The sequence below is a fragment of the Heliconius melpomene genome, chromosome 12, assembly GCF_056956725.1.
Source record: "Heliconius melpomene rosina isolate 202511_hmr_F chromosome 12, ASM5695672v1, whole genome shotgun sequence".
Lineage (NCBI taxonomy): Eukaryota > Metazoa > Arthropoda > Insecta > Lepidoptera > Nymphalidae > Heliconius > Heliconius melpomene.
The window spans coordinates 1586744-1608260 of NC_140400.1; the positions used below are offsets into that span (position 1 = coordinate 1586744).

Consider the following 21517-nt stretch of genomic DNA (forward strand, 5'->3'; position numbering starts at 1 on the left):
TAAGAGTTAGATATTAGATATTAAAGGTGTACTTTTAAGTTTAAATAAGGTTCGTTTTCTGATATGTGCCCCTTTAAAATAGCTTCTTGTAAAATTTTAAAAAAGGAATAAAAATATTTTTTTTTCTTTAATTATGTAGGATCTACGAATAAAAGGTATTCAAATAAATATATATGAGAAATATTTTTTTATCTGTATTACTTATTTGGTTACGTCAAATATGAATACACAAAATGTCTAAATAAAGTTTTGACTTTTCAGATTTCAATTTTGTATTTTTTATTGAATTAATTTTAGTAACAAACTGTGTTCAAGTTTGTTTATTATTTAATTCGAATGTTTCATACCTATCTATAAATTTTGTAAAGAAAAATATTTTTTAAAATAAAGTTATTCTTAAGAAACATGTCTCAAACAACAGAAGAAAGGTAAGTAATTTTCAAAAACTGTATTAAAGAAAGTTTATTATATTTATTATTAACTTTCTTCATAATTTTACAGTACAAATGAGAGCCCTGCTAAGCCAGAAGACATTAAAACTGTGCAGTTACTAGCAAAAGGACTTATGGAAATCTATGAACCTCCATTGGTCACATTAAATACACATTTAAAGGAACTGACGTAAGTAATTATAGCTCCTATGTACTTAAAAAAAGTATAATTTGTTTTAGTTTTTAGTAAAAACTTTTGTTTATCTATTTTAGTACTATTTTTATTGTTAATATATGTTTTATATTAATTTTTAGAGAAAAGCAAGAAGCTGTACACACAATGTTGTCTTCAGAGCGACGGAGGCTCGAAGATTTACAGAATGATGCTATGTTAGATGCATTAGTAAGTTTCTGCAAGCTTAAGATGTATTAAAATTAAAGAATCATTTGCTACTTATTGAAATTAGAGTGTATTAAAGATATCTTTAAAAATCTTATCTTGAAAAATTGCTTTTGTTTACATATACTAAATATTCTTAAAGGCTTTAATATTTTTTTAAATCAATACAGAGACCACTATGCGCAGTGTTATTTACAGCCAGACTCATTAGAGTAAATTAGAGTAAATACAATGACTGTTGATTTGAACCTCACAAAGAGGAGTAAATTTATTTCAATTCCTAGGCATAAGAATAAAAATTCTCTGACAGGATAAAACACTGTTTTGAGTCACGTGATGCCTTTGGGGTGTTTTGTGACTTGTCCAAAGCATTTGATTGTGTGCAGCATAAAACTCTTATCAGGAAGCTACACCACTATGGTATAAGAGGCATTGCTTTGAATCTTCTCACTTCTTATTTAAGTGATAGGATTCAAAAGGTAAATGTCAACGGGAAACTATCACACGGGTCACCTGTAGCATTGGGGGTGCCACAAGGCTCTATTCTGGGTCTGTTTTTGTTCCTTTTGTACATTAATGACTTACCTCACCTTATGAGAGATATCTGTGAAAAGGTGTTGTTTGCAGATGATACATCTTTAGTTTTTAAGGTTAATAGACGGCAATTGCAAATTGACGATGTAAACAATGCTCTTTCTAGGATATTACACTGGTTTAGTGCCAACAACTTGCTTTTAAATAGTAGTAAAACTAAATGTATCAGGTTCTTTACTAAGAATGTTCAACAAGTAGAAACCAGGGTTTTGATGAACAATAAGGAACTTAAAGTAGTTAATGAAACTGTTTTCTTAGGTATAACATTAGATGCTAAGTTACAATGGGGTCCGCATATAGAAACTTTATCTGGTAGACTTGGTTCGGCAGCATATGCTGTCCGTAAGATTCGTCAACTGACCGATGTTGACACCGCGCGTTTAGTATACTTCAGCTATTTTCATAGCATTATGTTTTACGGCCTATTACTTTGGGGTAGTGCCGCTGACATAGATACCATTTTTGTGCTCCAAAAACGGGCAGTCCGAGCAGTCTATAAAATGGGTCCACGGGAGTCACTAAGGAATAAATTCAAAGACTTTAACATCCTCACACTACACTCCCAATATATTTACGACAACTTAGTATATGTGCATAAGAATATTAATAAATTTAATAAAAACAGTGACCTCCATCAATATAATTTAAGAAATAAAAATAAGCTTGCTGTGCCCTTCTCTAGGCTCCATAAAGTGTCTCACTCATTCCTAGATTCCTACACTTTTATAACAAACTTCCAAACAACATGGTTAATTTATCACTGAACAAATTTAAAAAAGTGGTAAAGCACAGGCTCTGCCAAAAAGCTTATTACTCTGTTAAAGATTATGTTCGCGATAAAGATGTTTGGAAATGAGTTGCTCTATTTCTAAGTTAAAATTGTTAATTGTGATTTATAACAAATGTTGGCATTTAAAAAGAGTGGCCATGAGTTTCTTTGCCTGTATCTTCTCATGAGCTCAACCATTTGAACGGGCTTTTTTCAAGTCAAAATTGCACATTTTTTTTTGGTTATTTTGTTTTGCATTTTTTTATCTTTTATGACATGTCCAAGTGAAGGTTAAGCATTTTTATGGAATAAAGATATTTTGACTTTGACTTTGACTTTGACTTTGAGATCCACCATACAACATGCAAAATTGAATTAAGACAGAAAGCAGAAAACAAAGTGTATTAGCAGTAATTTCTCTATGCATGCCCTTATATAAAGGGAAAAACATGATAAGAAGCATTTGCTTTTTATAATCAATTACTATGTAAAATTTTAACAAATTATCGATGTGAATATTATTTGTTCTTAAATTTTAATCTACTAAAAGAACTACTAAAAGAATACTTTTTTTAGACTTGTACTTTATTTCAGTTAGCAGATATAGCAACCAACAAGGAGAAGCTTACTTCATTGACTAACACTATGCTTACCTTACACAAGAGAGTACAGTCTTTACAGGTAAATACTAATTTAAATTAATTGTTATATTAAAATTAATTGTTATAAGGAACAGCATCTGACTGTAAATGTGGTGCTTGGAATTTCGATTTAGATTTTGGGACCCAACTCAGATTCCCAGTTCTAGAAGACAATACTCACTCAACATGCCTTTGTCTCAAAATTTAAATTATCATTTATACATCATAATTTATAGATTAAAACTGGTAATTTATATGTACATTGTTCATTTAAAAAACTATTAAATATGTAAGGTCTGTCATGTGCACTGTTTGATATTTACTTGGGGGATTTATTTTTTATTTTTTTTCAAGAATTGAATGTCAAAATTCAATATCATAATCAGAACTTGCTACCAGAGCAGTAAAGTAAAAATGATTTTAAATGTAGATTCAATCCATTCAATGCCTAATTAAACTGCAAATATGTGATAATAAAACAATATATAATGCTAATATTGAAATCTTTATTGTAATTATCAATTAATTTAAGGTAAGAGCAGCCAATGTGGAAAAGGCGGCAAAATGCAAAACATCAAGCTCATCAAAACCAACAAACAGTTAGTTATACAATTTATACATAATCACATTATTATATTTATACAAATTTTAATATTAGTATCGCTTGTAATAAAAAATAGTACATATTATGTAAAATAAGTTACTTCAGTTCAGTTCTTTATTTATGGCACTTCGAGCGTGCCAGTTGAGCACTAATCACTTTGCCAATGTCACATTGTATGAAGAACACACAAAGGAGATTGTACGGTAAAAAAAGAGATCACATTACACAATAGGAGAATGCATGTCAAAAAGAGGTCCAGTTATAAAAAAACATAAAATAAATATATACATGAAAAAATAAATTAGCATATATGTCTAAATTAATGTCTTGTTTACTTTGTTTGAAAAAAACAATAATTTAGAAGAATGATTTTCAAATAAAGATATAAATAGATTAAGAACAAATCATTTCTCTAAATCATAGAAATGATTTAGAATGATTTACAAACATGTAAGTGATTCTTAATGTAATTTTTAGTTAAAATAAAGAACAATTTTTTCCAATATTATGAATGTTATTTGTAGCATGTTAACTAGTACATTGTTTTATTAAGTCTTTGTTGTGTTTTATTAATATTTTTATAAGAATTATGCAAGATCTCAAATTTTATTAGAGATTTGAACCTATAACCATTTGAATATATTTTAATTGGTTTTCTTAGTCACTCACTCAGTTATACAAAAAATAACTGAGTGACTCAGAAAACTGATTAAAATAACAAAAAAAACTAATTTATAGTGTTTATAATATGTGATAAATAATTTCAATAATATGAAAATGCAACATTCAAGTTTTTATTTTAAATTGTTATTTTTGTTATTATAGATTATTTTAATTACATTTAAATAAAATAAAACGCAATGTAATTTTAAATGTTTATTAATTTAATTAAGTTTGTTACAATATTATAATTTTATTAAAAATAAATACAATTGTTAATGCTTAATTACTATCCATAGCAGATTCGTCCAGGCGGTTCAACCATTTTTTAAGTATAAAGTAGTTTATTATTTTTTTTAAATAATTTTTAGTTTTTAAAGATTGAAAATGGCAAATTGTAATCAAAAATGTTTCCATTTATTAAAAAAATATAGATAATATACAGATATTGTTTAAAAAGGAAGGGGAAAATAATTATTTGCCTTAAATTGAAAAGGAAATAAATGATATATTTTTAATATGGCAATATTGGTGGGGATTCACTTTTTTTTAAAATTTCATATGAATGTTACTTTTCATACGTTTGTACATGTAGGTAACATGTACAAACGTACATGTTGGTTGTATGGATAATTACAAGTTTTATAACTGAAAATTGGATAATCAAGTCTCCTCTGTAATATCTGTATTTCTATACTTTATACTTAATATAATCGGTGCATTCCATTTTAATTACAATCAAAAATGTAAATCTAAAAAATATACTTTTTTGTCTATTATAATAATATAATGAGAAGATTAAATTTATTTAAAAATAAGTATTTTTTTTTCCTTTTTACCTAAGACTAGTGCTTGACAGTGTTTGTTGTGATGTTTTGGTTTATTCATTGATATTTAAGAATTTCTTAGAAAAACTTTTTAGCTTCACGCTGTATCTCGTATAAAGTAAGGTAGGTAGAAGGAACCTAGTGTCAAGACATTCATTTCCCCGCGCAACGACCAATTTTCAAGACATTGCGTGTTGTGTTTTTGTCTTGTCATAAGGGAAGGGAAGTTAGAACAATGATTTCTCCGAGCGGGAATCGAACCCACAACCGTTGCCTTTACCGTCAAACGTGCCATTTTGCAACAACGGTCTAAATATATAATTATGCATATTAATTTTAAAAATGAAGAATTTAGTGTCAGGACACTGCGATCTCTTTGCCTATCTTGTTTTATGACGAAGAGAGCGTGAAGATATAATTGACAATATGTGAATAAACCAAAATTAAACTTACATTAAAGAAAATGGCAGTTAATTTTTATCTATATAATATAATATCTATATACTGTGCATAACTGGGATTTTTTTTACTTCTATATTAAACGTTTATTCCTTAAATTATAGCTTTCAGCGACTTACAACAATCTTACGTATAAGTACTAGAAAAATAGATAAATTGTTTTTTTATCACTATAACACGTGCTTAATAAATGTTATTAATATTTTTAAATGGTGTATTCTTATTGAGAAAGATACTAAACTCTTCAAAGCAAAACTAAAATGTAATTTTGAAGTATTTAAAATGTATATAAAAAAATAAGTAATCAAAATTAACAATACATAAGCTGTACAACTTGTAGTGTCGCTCCAAATGAGCTAATAAAAAAAAAAACAAATATTTACTTTATATTGGCACATCCTATGACCTTGTCATATTTTGACGTTGACGTTTTTGTTTTTTTTTTTCATAATGTAAGTTAAGGCCGCATAGTTTAGATGCCGATCATAATGTTTGAGTAACTAATGTCTACTAATCTTTAGAGCTACGTGATATGATATCACCGTGTCTAATATCTGTATAATACTTTATTTGCATACAACATTCCTTTAAATTTTATTTCTTACACTTATAAATTACATTCACGATAGCAAGGATTTATTACAAGTTGTTTTGAAAACAGATTAAAAAAAACATATTTATGTATATTATATAAAACTTATAATATACATAAATATGTTTTTTTTTATTTTACAAAAACTTACTGCTATTAAAATTTTGATATATCGAAATAATAACATTAATGAAAACAGATCCTTATACAGAGTGTATATTATAATGTTAATTTCCTTTTGAAAATATAACTTTATCATATAATTTTTTTTTCAAACATCGGATTTTGTATCACCTGAAAGTCATTTCTTATATAATATCGGCAGTTTTTTTTTAATCATATCAAAAAAGGCACTATCCAAAGTCAGTCGTACTATTCAATAATATCCAACCCCGATTAGTTTTTACCAGTTTACTGGTAACGCACAGGGGTCTGATAAGGACAGGCGCGTGTTATTTCTTGAGGTAGGCGCTGGTGACGTCACTGAGGACGGTCACCACGAACGACTCGATCCCGGACTCGTTGGAGCCGCGAGCGATTCGGAAATAGCCGTTCTCGCCCCAGTCGCAGCCCCAGCTGTTTGCTACGATCTGAAAATTATTTTTTAGTTACTATTTTAGTTAATACATGAAAGGAAACATTTAGAAATTACTCACATTTTTACACCTATTGATGGGAATTGAACCCATTTGCCAATTGATGATTTCTATGTACTTGTAGCAATGAAACCTATTATTTTCAGCTTCACTTTGTATCATATATAAAAGGTTAGGCAGAACAGCCTTTTCCGCCCCATTTTCAAGACATTGGGTGTTGCGACAGTGGTGCAAGTTAACGCCGCGCAATAAGCTATTCGATTAAATATTAGTTTGCTTAAAGCAGCGCACGGCGCGTAAAGTTATTAAATAATATTTTTATTTTGTCCTTACCCAATAACGTTCGCCGCGGTCTTCACCCCAACCGACAATACGGACACTGTGCAGCCCCTTCATGATCTGGTCGCCGAAGTAGCTGTGGCGGTAGATGCCGTCGCGGTAGTGGAAGAAATCTTGGTACACTGTCATGACAGCTGAAATAAAATATTTTAATGTTATTAAAAAAACAAAATATTTGGTAAAATCTTTCGGAATATTCGAATAAGCTCAAGGCTAACATTCGTTTAAGGTTTTGATGTGAATCTATTCAAAAGACAGTTTTGATAAAAAAAACCGCCGAGAAGCCTAATGTCTAAATGTCTGTTCTCTACTCTTCACCTAATTTCTATAAATTGTTTGCTAAGTGACAGAACGTGACAAATATATAATTATCATCAAATCGAACCCATAACGATGGTTATGGGACCTCCAGACACAACGATACTCTGTGCAACGAAGGTGTTACATAAATATAAATATTTATAAGGGTAATATTTTACTTTATAAGTTTTATTTCTTTTAATATAAACAAAACTACGATATAATATGATACCTGATATGATAACAGTTTATTACGATATATGAAACTTCTACGTTGCAAAATATTTCTATGGGAAGCTTTGCTTACTGTGTGTTATAAATTTATTTCATTAAATAAATAACTTGGCCTTTTTGTAAGCTTCACGCTTTTTCCTCCTAATCAGGGTAGGCAGAGGGAACATGAGTTTTTAAGAGTTTTTTTTTTTTTAATATAAAGAATAATGAAATAATATAAAGAAGCTTCGTTCCCCACTTTCCCTCAAAGTTTCGAGTCAATGGATGCGGAACCCACCATGCAGCAGCACGGGTACATGAAAATAATTAAAATATTCACAACCATCGCATTACTACTTACTTTACAGTACAAATATAAAACATCCATGTCCACATTTCTAAGATTTAAATTCAAATAGTGTTCGGACTCTAGAGATTTTAGTTACTGAGAGAGACGGAAGTTAGTTACTGTTTATTAGCGGAATAAACTCCGCAAGATGATTAAAATAAATTCTACTCATACCATAGGATCTTATAACGAGAAATATTTTAATTACATTAGTTATGGGTAGAGTGCTCGTAAAACATTCATATTAACTACATATTAAGAGCAGATTTTTTAGCTTCACGCTGTACTACTGTAGTACAGCGTACTACAGTACTAAGTACTCCCGTACTTAACAAGGTAAGTAGAGAGGACTTGAGCATGTAGTGTTAGGACACTTCATCGTCATTAAGACACTTCCGTTCCCAATCTTGCTGTCGAATTCTAGAGGCATTCAACAGAGAAGCGAAACTCAATGCCGCACTTTGCCTTGACACCAGAGCAAATAAAAATACAATAATTATTTAATTTTCTCGAGTGAGAATCAGACCAACAACCCGTCGCATCAACACGCGTACGCCCCTGCGCCACGAATGGCCTCAAGAATAATTAAAAATAAATAAAAATTATATTAATCAGCTTGACGCTGTATCCCCCACACAGCAGGGTAGACAGAGGGAACCTAGTGTTAAGACACTCCGCCGAATTCTGGAAGCACTGTGTGTTGATTAGCGGAACAGTCACATGCTTGTGCCCGTCCGCTACTGAACTCTAAAGTAAGTAGTTCAAAAATATTATTTTAAACCATAATTTTCAACTCCACCATAGTAACAAGATAGTGTCGTTTTCAATAGATACATATACATTTATAGAGGTAGTGTATAATATATAAAGTATAATAAATACATAAACAACCCACTTAGCCTTAAGGTCGGGAAGTACTTGACGATAAGCATTTGTCGCTAATGGCAATAAATTCTGAGTATTCAATGCGTTCGATTGTATCATCATATAATTACTATCATTAGGACTTGATTGTAGAGAATGGATTAAATTAAATGACTTATAGATTATGAATATGATGAGAATGTTGTTATTTATTTTATTTAGTGGAACTGGGTTCGATTCCCACGATTCATATGGACACAATGAAAAAATTCAACAGGGCAAAATAAAGTCATAAGTAGAAATAGATGTTAATAGAAAATAACAAAATAAACGTACTACCCATTTGCTACGAGACCAACTTTTCTTTTCGCATATGTCACTTGACGTTGCTGTGTTGACTGGTAAAATTATTAAAAATGTTTGTTTCTGTATGCAAACAAAAGTAATTTCTTCTTGCTTAGTGATTACTTACCCTGCACGGGACCAGAATCCATGATATCATACATAATATCGCGTTCGTTGATCAACCTGCCGGGAGGCGCCACCTTGTATCTAGAAGTCCTTTGCTTCACAGGTATTCTACAACCATCCTCGATGAGGTTACCATTTCTCCTAAACGGACATTTGGTGACCCTAGCCTTGTATGGGAAGCATTCCTCGTCTACTATTCTGTAAGAAAAAAAAATAACTTCAATTATAAATTTTCCCAAGATATAAAATAAGTAGTATAGAAAAGGTAGGTCCATAGTTAAAAACACGGTTCGATCGTACTATAGAAAAGTTAAAAATATCTCCTGGATCAGATCAGCTGCACGCTCTTTCCTGCATATAACAGGTAGGTACACAGGGTTCTCGATATTATAAGACAATTCGTCCCCTCCACGCATCACCCAATTTTGGAGATATGCGTGTTAAGTAGCTAAAATCTATGCTTCATTACCAGATATTCCCATGAGGCTATGTACAAAAGTATTGATAATAATACTTAGATTATATAAGACAGTAAAATCAGTCCACTCTCTCTTTTCTTTGTCCACCAGTATTAAAACTTACCCCTGTCCCCTAACGTAGTTCCAGGCGACGTCGATATGTCCTCCCTCGCAGCCGCTCTGTTGCCGACGGTTGCAAGACAAGAGCGTTTGAGGACTGAGCACCAGGCTCTCTGCACCGTTGGACTGGATTGCATATCTGTATAAAGTAAATGGTCATAATAGTATAGGATAGTAAAATTTCTTATTGGCTATGTAATAAATTATATAATACTAATTATTTAACTAGTTTCTATGTTTACTATTTCTTTTTTTTTATATTCAAATTTCTTTTTCTTTATATTTCATTATATGTTTTTAGCTACATACATACATACCTCTCACAGAGCAGGCTAGGCAGAGGGAATCTCGGAACTTAGTATTTAGACATTTAAAATACTCCACGTCGAAATCTTTCAAAATCGACTCAATGATTTATTCTTAAAAGTCAATAATGTTGGCAGATTTATTTAGCAATTATAATATTATATAGGAGAGGTCCGTTCTAAAGTTCTGTTGAAACCTAAATGTCTAAAGGAGTGGTGTACATTATGTTAATGAATATACTACGAGTATATAATTTTAAAATTATTAATTTATAGTAGTAAATATTGGCATAATTTTGTAATTTAGTTTTTATAAAATATATTTTATTAATATTGTGAGATAGATAAAGTGGGCCTTGTCGTAAACGTCTATCGTTAGAACTTCTCTTTAAAATGGTGCCACATGGAAAACTAAGTTATATTATTTTTTAGGGCTTTTTTACTTTTACTCTGGGTCCTTTATAAACAGAAGGGCTCACAAACAAACAGCCGTTGCATTAAGCGACGGTCACATAAGTAACTTATTTTTTTTATGTAAAAATTTAAGCTTAAGGTAAAGTTTCATTCCTCCGAGTGGGAATTGAACCCACAACCCTCAAGTTAACGCAGGCCCTAATATTGTCATAATATACATTTACATTATGCACAGCCATGTTTAAGACACAATAACACTCAGTGCTCGTTCCGAGAAAAGCTTAAGAACTTTCAAGTGGCTCTCACAACGTCTTATTTTTAGTTGTAGAGCACTTTGCATTTGAATTCTAGCTTTTGTGAAATGCAGAACGAAGTTCCCTTTTTGTGTTCTACATAGAATGGGCCTATTAGCATTGTTCAGATGGTACCTATTCTGTTTCTATATAGATATTAGAGGTCAGTGGTGGTGTGTGTTAATTGTTGGGGGTTCTATTCTCACTTGGAAAAATTATTATTTAATTTTTCCATTTCTTTGCTCTAGTTACAAGATTAAGAGTTTCGCCAATCAATGCAATGTCTGTAGAATTCGGTTGAAAGTGGGGAACAGAAATGTCTTAACGGGAACAGGAGTGTTTTAATATTAGGTTCCCAGGTTTCCTCTGCCAACCCTGCTATGTGCGGGATACAGCGTGAAGAAAAAAAAATAGTAGGTGTCTTAAACTGTCACGGCTGTATCACGCTCACTCGACCGCAAGAGATCGTCTGATCGTCTTCCATACTAAGTGTATTATAAACGCACGATTGGATTTACTTGAGAAATAATACCGCTACTTGGTTAGCATTGTTTTATTTTAACACTCTTTTTCTTGCTAGTTGTTTTTCGAGGGGTTTTTTTTTTGGAAAAATAACTCCAAGCCAGGCCAGTCGTGGCCACTGGTGACCACTGGTTGTGGGTTCGACCCCCACTCGAGGAAACGAAATATTTATTTTCATTTCTTCGCTCTGGTGTCAAGGCGAAGCGCGGCGTCGAATTCCGCCACTCAACACGCAATGCCTCCATAATAAGGCGGAAACTCTCTACCTACTCTGCTATGGGCGGGACGTGTATCCCACGCTGTCGTGAAGCTGATTTTTTTTATTTATTTAAAATAATTCAATTCTTTAAAACAGAAATATAATTCTTATTTGACCTCAACTGCTATAAACTTTACTTCACACTAACTTTTACCTATGGCTTCGTCATTCACCGCCGTACTTTCTTCGTCTTGTGTTGTCTTGAGGGAGCAATTCGGAACAAAAACCAGAACGAAGACATTTAAATATGTCATTCTCCCTAGTGGGAATCGAACCCACAACCATTCTGAAATTAAATTAATATTTTTCAGCTTTACCTGTCAGAAGCGATAGTAGCAATGGATATAGCCCAATCTGATCCGCACCACTCTTGATCGACAACAGGAGAAATGTACCCCGGCCAGCGCTCGCGGGCGTCGAAGTGGGTAGGGTAGGATATGTCCTTGTCGTGCCTTATGGGACCCATGTGTCTCGTTTCTCTGTTTAGTGGACGTGTACCTGTGGGCAAAATGGTTTTATATGTTCATTAATAATTAGTAAGTTTTATTATGCAAGTATAAACGGGACGGTTGTAGATTCGATTCCCACTCGGGGTAGTAAAATATGTGATGTTTTCTTTTTACTTGTTCTGGTGAGATAAAACGCAGCGTTGAGTTCCGCCACTCAACACGCAATGACTTGAGAATTTGGCGAAAATTGGGGAACATGTCTTAATGGGAACGGAGTATCTTAACACCAGGTTCCCAAGTACCCTACCCTTTGCCTACCTTGCTATGTATGAGATACACACTCGAAGTGCCGTAATTAAAGAACTAAGATTATTTTTGACTTCATTGTAGTGCTGTAAAGCGGTCAGCTGGGCGCAGTAGTCGTAGGTTCTCAAATTTCACTCGTTCATATTTAACTCATAGACCGTTCGCCGCTCTAGTTGCAAAAAGTTCACTTATGCGTCATCTTTTAATAAAAGATTCGAAACGAGAATGGATTATAACTTATAATTTTTTTTGAGGTTTACACTGTCCGCATCCACGTGTAGGCAGTGGGAACCAGTGTTGAGACACTATTTAAGACATATCGTGTTGAGTGAGAGAAATCGCTGTCTTGTTGCCAAGGTAATAAAATGAAAACAAAATCTCCCCAGTGGGGATCCCCACAGTTGTCGCATGCCACAGAACTATGACGGCATCTATATTCATAATCAAATGTTTTAAGGATCGTCGATCGTCGATCAAAGTATTTCTTTCACCCGATTTTCACTCGGGGGAAAGAAATATTTGTATAATATTTTAATTTCTTTGTTCTGGTGACGAGGCAAAGCGCAGCGTTGAATTCCGCCATTCAACACACAATACTTCCAGAAGAATAGCGAACGGAAATATCTTAACGGGAACGGAATGCCTCTACACTGGATTCTCGGACTCCGACCCTATAAGTTAGTTTATTTAACTTCATCCTATTTAATTATTATACAAAAGAAAAAAAAATATAACTAAACGTTGTAACTAAAGATTATTTAAAGTGAAATATAGTGATGTCAATTTTTTGTTCGTTTGTTTGTTTACATATTTCTACTCGGCGAGTTGTACGAGTATCAAATTAACACTTCTTGACAGGAAGAAATAAACTAAACAATACTAATTATAGATCGTGCAGGATATTTTAATAAACGTCTGTTATAAAAGAGTATAAGAATTGAATACATACTTCTACTGAGATATAATAGTAAATAGACATTAGATAGATGGATACTTATCACTAAAATATTTGTACTGACCAGGGATCGAACTCCATTGGTGGTACAATGACTAACTAATGTACCATCAGGCAGTCATAAATGTCTGAGTTGACTTGATTAACTTAACGCATAGCATATTTTAGTTGAACCATATTCCTAGATTTAAAGCCGTTGTAGCCCTTGTGTCCAAGCGAGTAAACGCTACGGTTGTGGTCTCGATTCCCAGTCGAGGGAATCAACTATATATTCATTTCTACGCTCTGGGAACAAGGCAAAGATAAGGGGGCGTATGCATGTAGACTACTTAATTGGTGTACGAGTTATGAAGGGCTCAAAAGATCCAATTCTTTAACTTGGCTGTACACGCTGGCGCGCGTCTTGATAATTCAAATTTGAGTGACAGACTTACGAAACGGCATACTAAACTTGTCATATTACATTACATACATAATATGTAACCATGAATTGTCATAGAAGATATTATTTATGAAGGTGACCTACTAACTTAATATAATTTATTTTAATTAGATTTCTTTTGAAGATAAGAAGATTTTCTTATAGCTACCTCCTATCTTGAAACGATGACAAATAATGATATGAAATTCTACCGAAATTTACAAATTCAAAGTATGTAATTTTTTTTTAAGAAACAAAATTGTTTCATTTCATTTTATCGCTCTGGTAACAAGATCCGCTATTCGAAAATCGAATTGAAAATTGTTTTCTCAAAAGAGATAATCTAGCCTAGTCGTGATGGAACTTAATGCCATAACACTCTGCTCTCCGCTTTTCGCCTATTCAAGTGATTGAAGCGTGTTTGTGTTCTTTTTAAGCAACTTTACAATTTTTCCCCTAACATAAACAAATATAATTTTATGTGAAATAAAGCATTTTGATCTCAGGTTTCCCCGACTAGAGATCGAACCCATAACCGTTGCGTTTACAATCAATTGCACTATGACGATAACTATATTATGGTAATACAACTAACACAACTTTTAAAAAGAATGATTATGAGATAAGATATACAGAATGTTTAGATATACAGGGTGAGTCATATTGAACTTTCCGGTTTTGGAAGGACGTTGCACGAAGAAGGGAAGGAGTAGAAGGGTGGGGATGGTGTCATTAGACGCGCCATGACATGCAGTTTTAGTGTGAGCAATGGCTTGGTCGGGACAACATCGTGCGTTCGTAGTTGAAGAGTTTATTAAAAATGGCGGCTCCGTGATCACAACACAGCGTGCGTTCCGTTTACATTTTGCTATTGGTCGACGTGATCCCATTCCCACTGGACCAACAATCAGAAATTGGGTATCAAATTTTAGAGCAACATCATCAGCATTAAAAACAAGACCACAAGGCCGAATTAGGACGTCAACGTCAGCGGAAAACGTGGATAGAGTGCGGGCTTCAATTCAACAATCCCCTCGGCGTTCTGTTCGGAAACATGCCGCTTCACTAGGATTATCTTTCAGTAGTGTCCGCAGAATACTGCATAGAGACCTTAAATTTCACCCATACAAGATTCAGGTAGTGCAAGAATTAACAGTTAGAGACTTAGACACACGAACAAATTTATGCCGCGACATTCAGCAGATCAAATGTTTCCCGGTCATCTCATTTCTTTGCGAGGTGACGTTGGGTGGCCGCCGAGATCACCTGATTTAACCCCCTGCGATTTCTTTCTCTGGGGTTACCTGAAGGAAAAGGTGTACACGCATCGTCCCCGAACCATCGATGAACTGAAGGCTGCAATCACGGAAGAAATCAATGCTATTCCGCTGAATATGACTCGACGAGTAATGGACAACTTCCGGGAAAGGCTTCAGCAGTGTGTGGTCAATGGAGGTAGACATTTACAGGATATCATTTTTAAAACCAACTAAATTAAAACTGCATGTTATGTGCTTTCAAACAATAAAATAATTTTTACTGCATGTCGCTTTGTTTTTAATACACACCTTATTGAAATCGGAAAGTTCAATATGACTCACCTGTATTTACTTAATATAACAACAATTGTCATAAATTTTCCATATACAGACAGCTATCAGTTACAATTTTGTTATATGTGTAGATAAGTATACTCTATAATTAGCATTGTTTAGTTGATTTCTTCCTGTTACACACATAGGTGTTAAATGAACATTCATTAACGAGTAAAAAAAACTACACCATATATGAGATACAAAATTTTATACATTTAATATTTTTTTAAGCGTCACGCTGTATCCCGCACACAAAAGGGTAGACAGAAGGAACCCAGAGTTCTAGTTCTAGACACTAGGTTCCTTCTGTTCCTTCCACAGGGTTTATTGGCGGAACTCAACGCCGCGCTTTGCCTAGACACTAGAACTAAGAAATTATACTATTAAATTTTCCATTTCCTCGAATGGGAATTGAACCCACCCACCACTCTTATATTACATGGAGTATGTTCATAGGATAAGGCATACCTATCATCTATTCGTTCCGCCTTCACTATTATAAATAGAGCATTACAAAGCCTAGCTTAGACTCAGCATCTAGATCTAAAGGTACTTTCTCTACATTCTATTACTTTCACTCACATTGTTATTTAAATCCGTGTTTCTCCATTATGAATTTATTTTATAAGTTAAGTTAAGTAAGTTACATGGAAGGATTTTAAGACAAATCGCTGCTTTAAAGAGTAAGTGTAAAGAGAGTATTTTATTAGCTTCACGATGTATCTCGCACATAGCAGAGTAGGCAGAGGTCCGCGGGGAACCTAGTGTTACACTCTGTTCCCATTAGGTAACTTCCGTTCCCCAAATTCTGGAGGCATTGCGAATTGAGTGGCGGAACTCAGCGCCGCGCTTTGCGTTTTTAAACGATTTGTTTTTTACTGTAGGTACGCCTCTACCGCGTACCTTTAGCAACCAAGGCAGATAGATCCGTGAATCACAGTGTTCGAACACTACGTTCCCCGTTGAACTTTAACGTTTAACTAATCCTACATTTTTTTAACAATAATTGTAAAAAAGTAAGTACTTACCTAGTTTATAAACGAGGCCTTCCTTCAATTTCTTTCCATAAAATTGGGTATAGTTGCTTGCCCGCCATCCCGCTATTCTGTTGACACCTTGCAGGACATCAGCACTAATTATACACAGGTCACTCTCACAGCTCCATCTCATTGTAGGCGAATTTCCTACAGAGACGCATGTACTGTGAACAATAATACAAGTATTATGAAAAATATTGAAACAGTCGTGGATTCGATTTCCCTCAATACTTTGGATATTATAAAGAAAGTGGAGAAAGGATTTTTTATACTCTAGTTTCTCTATTTACTTTGCTATGTGCGGGATACGGCGCGAAGGTAAAAAGCTACATATTTTTTCACTTAAATCAGGTAGGCAGAGCGAATCCGACGTGAAAATATTCCGTCGGAAAATAACGCTGCGACCTAAGTTAATACAGACTTCTCAGCTCTAAAGAAAATATCTCTTTTCACTTTCCTTTCATAAAATATAATATAAAAAACATGTTTGTATGTATGTACATATATCATCACCAAAAAGGTTAACAAAGGTCTTTGATGAACGTAACAATGAATGCTATCTATTAATAGTGTCATACTTGTAGACGCTAATTGATACTTCGTTAGTGGGTTTATTTATATGCGGTTTGATGTTAGGCTTGTATTTATAAACCTTCTAACCCTGAGATCGATCTTGAGATGCTGTTTTCATTCATATTTTATTGTAATATAAAATTGGAGGCTAGTAGTGGCGCAGGGAAACAAAGGGGGTTCGAGTTCCACTCGATGAAATTAAATATTTAATATTTTAATTTTTTCGCTCTGGTATCGAAGCACAGTGCGGCGTTGAGTTCCGCCACTGAACACGCAATGCCTACCTATATTAGTGTTTCTATACACTCCCAAACTAAATTTCAACCTTCCAAGTTCAGTAGTTTCGTCTGTGCGTCGTCAGTCAGTTGGCATTACTCAGCAAGGTAAGAGTTTGATATACTAGTACGAGGCAGTGGTATTTAGGACACGTGTCCATTGTCTGTAGGTCATTAGTTCAGTTTACGATGTGCCAGAACAATTTGATTTAACTAAGGAGCTTTTGTATTTTTTTTTATATAATTAATATTTTTTTAGCTACAAACTAAATACCGTACATAGCAAGGTAGGCAGAGTAAACCTGGGAACGCAGTGTTAAGACACTTCTTTCTCACTTCAGTTCCCAATTTTCGGCCGAATCCTGTAGGCATTGCCTGTTGAGTGTCAGAACTTAAGGCCACGTTTTGTCTCGTTACCACAGCGAAGAAATGATGATTCAAGAAAATTGGAGATCGCAAAAACAGTTCCAACATTATATGTAACGTAAATACTTAAAGTACATACATACAAACAAACATATTTTTAAATCAATTGTAAGACCACAGGAATGCTCACGAGATAAATTCAATTGCCACGCACTTGAGTCGATGTAATCAATTAAAATAGTTCGCATCTAATCCCAGGAATGTTATTAATATTGAACGATTTGTTCATACGTATGTAGTTATGTTATATATATATGTATTACAATTAATTAATATTACTATACAACAGTAAATAAAATAAATTGAGCTTCACGCACACATTCTGTTGCTCACTTTTCTCCGAATTTTGAAGGCATTGCGTGTTGAGTGGAGGAACTCTACGCCGCACTTTGCCTCGACAACAGTAGGACGAAATTGAAATATAAATAAATAAAAATTTAAACGTTATTAATTAATTAAAAATTAACGTTTAAATAAATATTTAAACGTTTACAGTGACATTTTGTGCCCCTACGCCACGCCTGGTATGTCGATATGTAATGCTCGTATATGTTACCCTATATGTAATAAATTACAATTAATTAATATATACTATTGCAATTAAAATTTTTCTCACGACATACGAATTAATATTTTATATGTTTGTAAGGGCATTTCAACTGTAATCTTCCGTCTTATCAACCGAGGAAGTGGAATAAATAATATTAAATATTCCCTCAATCGGGAATCGAAGCCGCAGCCTTCGCGTCGTCAGTCAGTCCATTGTTCCACAATTGCCTCAATGTTATAATGTTTATAGCAAATAATAAATGATATATTAAACTTTTATTTAAAATACTAAACTACCAAAAATAGATTTTATATTTCATGTTTCCGTTCATGAACGCGATGGTTGTGGGTTCGAGTACCACTTGGGGGAGTGAGTATATTTAAATTATTAATCTTAATTAATCACCGTAAATCCTACCTAACCCTGTTATATGTGAGAAATGAGTGAAGTTACAAAAAGAAGCGTGTTATAAAGCAATATATACTGTGTACCGTGAAATTTATAATTTCGGAATACTAAAACACGAATGTTAAGCACGTTTCATACCTTTAATTAATCTAAGGTTCTAAGGCTAAGCGTATTATTACCGATCCTATTCACGGCTTGCTGAATTAGTTGCTTGTCTCTACTTATGTATGTAATGCCAGTAAAACACAAAAAGAACCCAAAATTAATACATTTGGATAAATTTTTTGCAAAAAGATATTTTATATTGACTTTAGAGGTTTGTCGGAGAGCTTACAAAAATTGCGTTGTTGCAAAAACCTTAAATTCTTTATAAAAATTAAGCTAATAAATAAGAACCCTACAAGAAATTTAAATATAACAATATTATGCTACAAAGCGGTATGAATCTATTTGAAAAAATATGTATACTCGTATATTTTCCACTCTGGTTGACAAAGCGACAAGGGTTGGACTTTTGTCTCTTAGTACGCAATGTCTTGAAAATTGGGAGGAAAGGGAACGGAGTGTCTTAACACTAGGTTCCCGTGCCTACTTTGTTATGCGAAAAAACTTGAAGGTAATAGCTACTCGCTCGCTTCCCCTACCTTCATCGATATCGAATCCGCTACCTTCAAACTTATCAACAATAATCGTTATCACAAACTTCAAGCACGTAATTGACAATTCCATATCTTTAAGAGTAGGTATATTAATAATAAATATGTGAACTTTATTATTGTATGAAATGACCTTATGATATAAGTTTATTTAGATAGTGTAAAGTGGACACTTAAGAGCTTAAGGAGGGTTAATTTTATTACTTATTTTATTAGTTGCTAGTTGAGGGAAGTCCTTGTCATACTTTAGGATATATCCAATTGCAACGCTATAGTTATTTTCTGAGTCTGAATTAATATATCTAATGATTATTTTAGGGGCCATCGTGGCGCAGGAGAACAAATGTGTGACTGGCAACGTGATGGTGGTGGATTCAAATCCCACTCGGAAGGAATCAAATATGTTAGATTTTAACTTATTTGCTCTCATGACAATGCAATTCTGATCGAAGTATGAGGTATAATTTTTCAGAGTGAATAGGTATCTGCTAGGCAAGCGTGCACCTCACCAGAACGCTCACCAGACTTAATGCGGTCAAACGTAAGCCTATTCAATATAAAAAAAAATCTGGTGACTTCCATCACTTAACGCAAGAACGCCTGCAGAATTCGCCAGAGAGTCATAACAATAGGTTCCCAGGTTCTCTCTACCTACTCTGTTAATAAAGAGGTATAATTTTTCTTAAAAATTTAGATTACTTAGTTGTAAGGAAAATATTGTAGATAGAATGATTACTCATTATGTTTTTATATGCAGGTATGCACATTAATCTTTCAATGGTAGGAATTTATATGAACATGAAAATTAAAATTAATATAGTAATTATTTTGCATTGTTTATTCCATGACAGGTGCTTTACATATTTATTAATTAATATACTTATACTTATAATAATACTACAGAGATCACCAAATTAACTGAAACTAGGCAACAGAATTTGATGCGGTTTTTACTAAAAGATCATGCATGATAGCTTAGAATAAAAATCAAAAAAATTATCCACTAAATAATTTGAAAAACTTAAAAAAAAATGGTTTCTTTTTTTGGTTACCAAGGAGTTAATCTCTCGGGGATATCAGATCCACACTATGAGAATTATTCAAAAAAGGCTTTGTCATCCGAACTAACCACGCGTGAAAGTTTCATGCAAACTTGTCGATCGACTGGCTAGAAGTAGGGAAAGGAGTGTTTATCATTATGCTCCCTCTGCCTGCATGATGAAGCTACAAAAAATACTCGAAATTTTGTGAACATTTTCTCTTTTCAAATGTTATATGTGAGATATGCGTGAAGCAAACAAAACATACATTATATGTATGTAATTTAGATTATATCAACATTATTCTTAGAACGGGATATCGTTAGGATTGTCATCAATTGTAATAATTGTCATTCATCTTTTTCTTAATGATTCAACGGACTGTATAACAAATGGTCTACATATTCTATTACAGAATATAAGTTTACATTGTAACTTGACATATAAAGGCACGTGGGTGTTTGTGTATTCTACTTGGTTAATAAAATTAAAGTAATTTGGAAGAATTCGACGCGGCGAGGCTGTTATGCGCAGGTGCACAGGCAAGCCAGTTGTGAGTTCGATTCCCACTCTACCTCATACTTTCTTCTCACTAGTAACTGGGCAACGCTCGGCATTAAGTTCCGTCACTCAACACGCAATACTTCGAGAATTAGGCGAAAAATGCGGAATGGAAGTGTTTTATCACTACGTTCCCAAAAGGTTTTCGCCCTGCTAAGTGCGGGATATAGCGTGAAGCTAAAAAAAATTATACATGCCCATAAAATCCCTTCAGATATCCATAATATTTGTACGTGCTCCTTATATTAGAGTACTAGCGGACCCGGACGCGGCTACGCCTGCTTAAAATATAAGAATATAATTTCTATAGAAATATAATTTCAATCTAGATGAAATGCTAAGTGACTATTATATTTATTTTCATAAGGATGAATATCTATATGACGCGGTAACGAACGCGGTCGCGTAGCGACGACGGTTCTTATTAACATGGCAGAATAAATTGCACGTCAAATTAGAAAGTATTTTAATTTATTAGTACATATGTGTAATGTAATATTATATAGCCTATAGCACTTCTGAAGAATGCAGCTTTCATACAAAACAAAAACAAAGCAAATCGGACCAGTAGATCCAGAGATCTTAGCGTTCAAACAAACAAACAAACAAACAAACAAACAAACAAACTCTTCCGCTTTATTATATTAGTATAGATATGAACTTTATTTACATCAAAAAGATCATCTCAGTGTTACTTTTAGTTTCATAAAAAATATGATTCAATTATACAAACATACAAGCCTACTTTATAATACACTCTTTAATAAACCTAGGAAACAATAATG

The 21517-nt window shown here is 33.4% G+C and overlaps 2 protein-coding genes across 2 annotated transcripts in view; one reads left to right on the forward strand and one right to left on the reverse strand.

The window, feature by feature from the left end:
- The first annotated feature begins 219 nt into the window (after positions 1-219).
- Positions 220-4920, forward strand: Pldn (biogenesis of lysosomal organelles complex 1 subunit pallidin). The gene is made up of 5 exons (XM_085195167.1): positions 220-428; positions 502-621; positions 747-834; positions 2789-2875; positions 3368-4920. Exons 1-5 carry the CDS (start codon positions 406-408, stop codon positions 3437-3439), a joined length of 390 nt encoding a protein of 129 aa, XP_085051293.1. The 5' UTR covers positions 220-405; the 3' UTR covers positions 3440-4920.
- Positions 4303-21517, reverse strand: part of Swim (Secreted Wg-interacting molecule) — a 41692-nt gene continuing 24477 nt past the window's right edge. Inside the window, exons 4-9 of the mRNA XM_085195166.1 lie at positions 16235-16407; positions 11798-11978; positions 9692-9826; positions 9111-9307; positions 6907-7046; positions 4303-6567 (exon numbers count right to left, since the gene is read on the reverse strand). Coding sequence (XP_085051292.1) covers positions 6430-6567; positions 6907-7046; positions 9111-9307; positions 9692-9826; positions 11798-11978; positions 16235-16407 — 964 coding nt within the window. The 3' untranslated portion in view covers positions 4303-6429. The remainder of the gene's footprint in view (positions 6568-6906; positions 7047-9110; positions 9308-9691; positions 9827-11797; positions 11979-16234; positions 16408-21517) is intronic.

Coding starts and splice junctions, on each gene's coding strand:
- Pldn (XM_085195167.1), top strand. CDS start 406: ATGTCTCAAACAACAGAAGAAAG. Junction 429..501: donor TCTCAAACAACAGAAGAAAG/GTAAGTAATTTT, acceptor ATAATTTTACAG/TACAAATGAGAGCCCTGCTA. Junction 835..2,788: donor ATGCTATGTTAGATGCATTA/GTAAGTTTCTGC, acceptor ACTTTATTTCAG/TTAGCAGATATAGCAACCAA.